The sequence below is a fragment of the Mytilus edulis genome, chromosome 1, assembly GCF_963676685.1.
Source record: "Mytilus edulis chromosome 1, xbMytEdul2.2, whole genome shotgun sequence".
In the NCBI taxonomy this organism is placed as follows: Eukaryota; Metazoa; Mollusca; class Bivalvia; order Mytilida; family Mytilidae; genus Mytilus; species Mytilus edulis.
Window position 1 is genome coordinate 99068494 of NC_092344.1, and position 6000 is coordinate 99074493.

Genomic DNA, 6000 nt, shown 5'->3' on the forward strand with positions numbered 1-6000 from the left:
GTTTGATCATTTGATGTACGTCAGTAAGTTAAGTAAACTTACTGACGTACATTTAGGGAAAATGACTAAACAATTAGTTTGTAAAATAAAATTATTTAATTTAAATATCCATACCTATGAAGCATCAATTAACTTATGTAGGATCATCATAAAGTACTATTCTAATAGAATGTACATTGTATAGACAGGAAAAGATAGATATAATGCCATTACAGGAAAGAAAACTAAACTGAATACATTAGCCTTTCATGAAGATCACTATCACTATTAAAGGCAATAACAGATGAATAAAATAACCCATTTAAATACAAAACCTGTTCAAGGCTGTGTTCACACATTTAACAATTAATTAAATTTCAATAGATATGTCCTTTACAGAAGTTATGTAATGTTATTGTAGGGCAAAAACTACGAAAAAACCTTTGATCAGTAATGTTTTAATAAGATTAGTAATTATGTATAATGAATGACAAAATGCTCAGCCTGGAACCGTTTGATACGAACGACCGCAGAGGTTGAACCCTAAAGTTTCAGGAAGTATTGACACTACATTCAAGCTCGATACGTCTCTGAATTCAGTTTGTAATTAAATACATGTATTTGACACAGCATAGGTTTCCAACACATAAAGCACATGAAAATTTGAAATTGGACACATACCCTTTATGGTCTTTTAAAATCTTAAATTTGAAAACATGGTCAGATTTCCAGATTCAGCATATCAAAGAACCCCAATAATTAATTTTTTTATGAAATCAAAAAACAGATTTTGGACTCTTGGAACTCCAATGTGGACCAATTTGAAAAGGTGGCCCAAAATCAAAAACACAAAATCTAATTACATGGTTAGATTCAGCATACATGTATCAAGAACCCCAAGAATTCAAGATTTAAACACCATTGTAACTGGTAATAAAATTTATTAGAAAAGTATTGTTTTTTACCCCTATTTCCAAAACAGTAAGGGCCATAATCCCCAAAATCAATCCCACCCTTTTGTTTTTGATATATGTAACCTTCTGCTACAATTTCATAGTAATCCATAGACTTATTATCAAGTTGTCCAGAAACCAGAAAATCCTTTAATTCACTAATTGTTTGGACCATAACCACAAAACTCAATTCCGACCTTCCTTTTTGAGGACAACAAATGTCATTGAAACATATTTGATTTGATTTGATTTTTGGTGTTTTAAAGGCACTTTTAAGCACCGCATTTATGCTATTTTGTGGTGGCCAGTTTTTATTGGTGGAGGTAGCCAAGAGTACCTGGAGAAAACCACTGACCTTTGATAAGAAAACTGACAATCCTAGACAATTACGATTGGAGTCGAGTGCACCTGCACGAGCGGGGTTCGAACTCACAACCTCAGTGTGGACTGGCTAGTGATTACAGAAGTAACTACTTAGACCACTCGGCCACTGAGGCCCCTCATTGAAACAGAGACAAGGTCATAACATTATACAAACACAATATTTTGTGAGAGAATATAAAGAGGTATGAAGTATGAAGTACATGGAGATAGCAACCAAATGATATTTTGGAATCTGCAACACTTGACCTGTGAACGTCATACAACAACCACTTTTCCTTTGCAGTGTCAGATATTTTTTATTTGAAGTCAAAATTTTATGGACAAATAAATATTAAGTGTATACATGTATGTCAAGCTCTAAATATTAATAAAAAATTAACAAACTATTAAATATATGCCACCACTACTACTAGTATAATCTCCAATTGATAAACATAAACAAAGTATGACATAGGAAAACTACTGTGTAGCTTCCTGTTTTACATATGATCATCTTGCCAAGGTCTTTCTGTCCTAAAGTTGGCACATATAATACAAACATCATAATTATCTACATCATTACATGTACATAACTATGTAAAACAAAATAATATAATAGTAAAGAGGTATTTCCTCCAAAACTGTTAGTTGGCATCAAAGATGGCTTGATACTAAATGGGAACTAAATATAAGATTATTTACATTTTGTCGAACAGGCTATTTAATTTTTACTTTTGTTTAAATGAAGGGAAGTGGGTTAGTTGGTTGGCAGGGACATAGACTATATAAAACAGAATTATCAACTGTCAGTATTTAAGTTTTCTTGCACAAGTTTTCTTGATCAAAGTTTATGATGGATTTTATTTATAGTGGCAAAGTCAAAGTTTTATTGACTTGGATGGAAAACAATCTTGTCTGATGGGAATTATCCAATCACAGTCCAGATTTTTCTCTGACCAATTTTTTGACGAAAAACTTTTATAGTGGCAACCAATGACTTGAACAAAGACTACTTAATCAAAGTTTTCTTTAACCAAGTTTTTATTGAAAAATGTTCATAGTGACAACAGATGATTTGGACAAAGTTTACCTAAGAATCATTTGACCATGTTAACTTTGACAACTGGGCTCTATGATGATTCATATAAACATGAAGTTGTGTTAATCACAGGCAGATTTAGAAGGTTTTCCAGGGAGCCCCCTATTGTGTGAAAAATTCAGTTGATTATTTCTGGAAACACTGACGCATGACTGGAGTAGGTCCCCTCTAAGGCAGTCAGTGGGCCCCTAATGAAAATTTATGGATCCTCCACTCTTTATCGAAAACCCTTTGGTAAAGTGTCAAAGGCCATTGAATAGTAAAGTGTAAAACAAATCATAACATTAAAACTATTGTGGCAAATGACAGCAATGTCAACAACTGGACTCATGTTCTTCATTTTTAGAAAAACTATGGAAAAAGTAGAGTAAAATTGTAAACAAAGGGTTTTGGGGTCCATCTAGTTAAACAGATGTTCTAATGACCCCACATTGATCACTCATCACTCACTTAGCCACATAAAAACATAAAATTGTACTCACAGTAACAACACCTACTATGTACCAATTGGTTTCATGCTTGTGCATTACATGTACAATGTATGTTGTCATTCGATTACCAAGCCTACCTTAAGGTTAAGCACTAAAAAAAGCTGACAAGCAATTATCAAAGACTACTAAAGATCAAATATCAATACCAAAATTCCTTAACTACAATTTAGCTTGTTTGCTTTAAATCAATCTAACAAGTTAAGCCCTTTCCAACTGTTGAATTGATGTTCACTATAAGTTATGTACGTTCACATCTGTAGATATGGATATTTTAACACCCTAAAGTATCCAAGTACACCCTGAGGCAAAGGATACTTAAGGGTGTTAAAATATCCATATCTACATAAATGATCTTAGATAAAGAATTTATCCCAGTCTTAGTCCAAATCTTGCAATTTTTTTGAAAAATTTGACCACCAAGAGTTACATGAAAGCAAGGTTTTTTTTTCATTTCCTAAAAATCTTTTATTGAAATTTGGGAATTTGACATATCTTTAATATGGTGTAAGTTACTACTTTTGGAAGAATCCTACAGGTATTTAAATATAAGATGTTTTTAATTTTGAGACAGAGAAACTGGAATGGGTCGAAATTTGGCTTTCAATGTTGTGAGAGTAACATCATAGACGGTATGACGTCAATGTTGGTCATTTGCATAGCTAGGTCAGTAGACCCATTCATTGACAATGTGGCAGCCAAGTGATGCATTCACTTAAATGAGTGCAAATGATTGACATTATAAGATCAAATCGTTTGTGCATTAAATATTTAATTACAGACATCATGGATAATCTACAGAATTCTTTATTTCACAAGAAACAATCATGGAACTAAGGAAATGGTGTGTGACATCCCCTGGGTTAATAGATAGCAACGTCTGGGTATATGGGTTAGCAACACCTAGGGCTATGGGTTTTGTAACGATGCACATAATGAAAATCCTAGAAATATACTAAGCCAGGGATAAAGTTTATTCTCAGTTGTGTTGTAACACCATAGTCCCATGTTTTGTAACACCATAGTCCCATGTTTTGTAATGCCATAGTCCCATGTTTTGTAACACCCTAGTCCCATGTAAAGGAGAAAGTTGAGTGCTCAAAAACATAGACAACCCCGTCATCTTCTATATGTGCTTGACCAAAGTCAGGACACTGTCTCATTGGCAGTCATACCTTACCAAATATAATTATTAAACCTTTTTTACCTAACATGTATAGTACAATGAAGGTAAATAATGACATTATTTTTTGCAGTTAATATAGTAACATTGTTAGCATAAAAGATAATAAAACTAATAATAAGGCTTGTTTCCTGTTGTTTATCTAAGACTACTATACATAGTAGTCTCACTACTATACATAGTAGTCTCACTACTATACATAGTAGTCTCACTACTATACATAGTAGTCTCACTACTATACATAGTAGTCTCACTACTATACATAGTAGTCTCAGTGTTTATGTACTGAAGTTTAAAATTTATTTTTATTATAATTGTAATTAGGTTAAATGAATACACAACAAAAAACATGAGTGAGTGTGAAGGAATTTTAGCCCAGGGCAATATAACAATCAGGGGGGATAACTGCGACTTTTTACAGGTAAATATTTTATCAATTTAGTCCAAGCACTGAAAAAGTTAATTTACAACATTTTTTAGGTCTTATCAACTTTCGTAATTTCATTCAGGTCCAATAAATTATATTTTTGTTTTGTTGTTATTTAATGATCTTATGTGTATAGATCTGTATACAAGAAAGACAAAACCCTACCCTGTATTCTCGGTGAAATCCATTGCCCGACGGGTCGTCTTCATTTGACATTCGCTCAACATGATAAATAAACTTGTTGAGAGCTCTGTGGAGCTGTTCAGTTCGATCCACCATCTTTATAGAAAAACGTAAGCCAAAAACATTTCCTTCAAGTGTCTTTTCAAAACCGGACGTTCTATATATCTTTGTCAACAAGGAAGCTTATACATTGAAGATTGTCACGTGATTTTCGTGAACCTGTTTTGTTTTTCTACCAAAGGACTCGTATGAGTCTTTTCGAAATTTGGAAGAATAACTATAATTGTCCATAATTGTAAAAGGATTAAGAGCATACTTTATATTCTATTTTTTGTTTCCTAATTTCATTAATTTACTCTTTATACACCCCCTGCATATGAACTTGGACTAAATTTATACTAACGGGACAATGCCTTTATGGTATAAAAGTCCCAGTTTTGTCTTGAACTTCTCTTTTATTTTCCGCTGTTGTTGTAAAATAGTATGGATAATCATATATAAACAAATATAGCAGTTAAAATATTAACGAATACTATATAAGCTTTTATAAATCATTTACATAAAGTTCAACCACGAAAAACTAATATCAAAATAAACAAGAGGCTCTCAAGCACCTGTTATTTTTATTGCATAAATCTTTCATCAATGATTATTTTTGCTTTTCAATATATATTTATGAGTGGCTTTAAAATGCTATTTAAATGTTCATTGTATCTGTCATATTTTCTTCAAAAGCAAATAAATGAATTTTACCCATATGTTACATTTTAGTCATAGTGCCTGTTTCTTGACGTACAAGGAAATAAAAGATCATAAAATACAAAATTTATACTAATTTCATTTTAGAAGATTTTTAAAGTTAAAAAACATAAACAACTTGTGTAAATTTGCCAGGGAATAATATATAAACAATTGAAACACAAAAGTTTTCGTAATTCTTGGAAATATTTCTCAATCAACAAGTAACTAAAATATCTGTATTGTCCGACCCCTCGCGAACATTCAAAGAACTTGTATATGTTGTGTACAAGTTATCATTTTTTGTACAAATTATAATTTGTACAAAATTATTGTACAAATTATAATTTGTATTTTGACTTTGTACAAATTGTAATTTGTACAAAAAGTGCTTGTACAAATTACAATTTGTACAAAAATGGGCAAAAATTCACTTATAACTTGTACAATTATTTATCATATGGATTTTGGTGAAAAAAAGCATTGATACACATTATTGAAATGCTATTAAATGACCACACAGTACACCTAAGTTACAAAATCAAAAATTAGTTCTTTATCATTCGTTTGAGCAGTTGATCTAGTGA

General features: G+C 31.7%; 1 protein-coding gene across 3 annotated transcripts in view; it reads right to left on the reverse strand.

The window, feature by feature from the left end:
• The window catches only part of LOC139497539 (uncharacterized), a 39572-nt gene extending 34692 nt beyond the window's left edge, over positions 1 to 4880 (reverse strand). For all 3 annotated transcript variants that reach the window (XM_071285829.1, XM_071285822.1, XM_071285787.1), the window contains exon 1: positions 4658 to 4880. In XM_071285829.1, coding sequence (XP_071141930.1) covers positions 4658 to 4771 — 114 coding nt within the window. In that variant the 5' untranslated portion in view covers positions 4772 to 4880. The remainder of the gene's footprint in view (positions 1 to 4657) is intronic.
• Positions 4881 to 6000: the final 1120 nt, after the last annotated feature.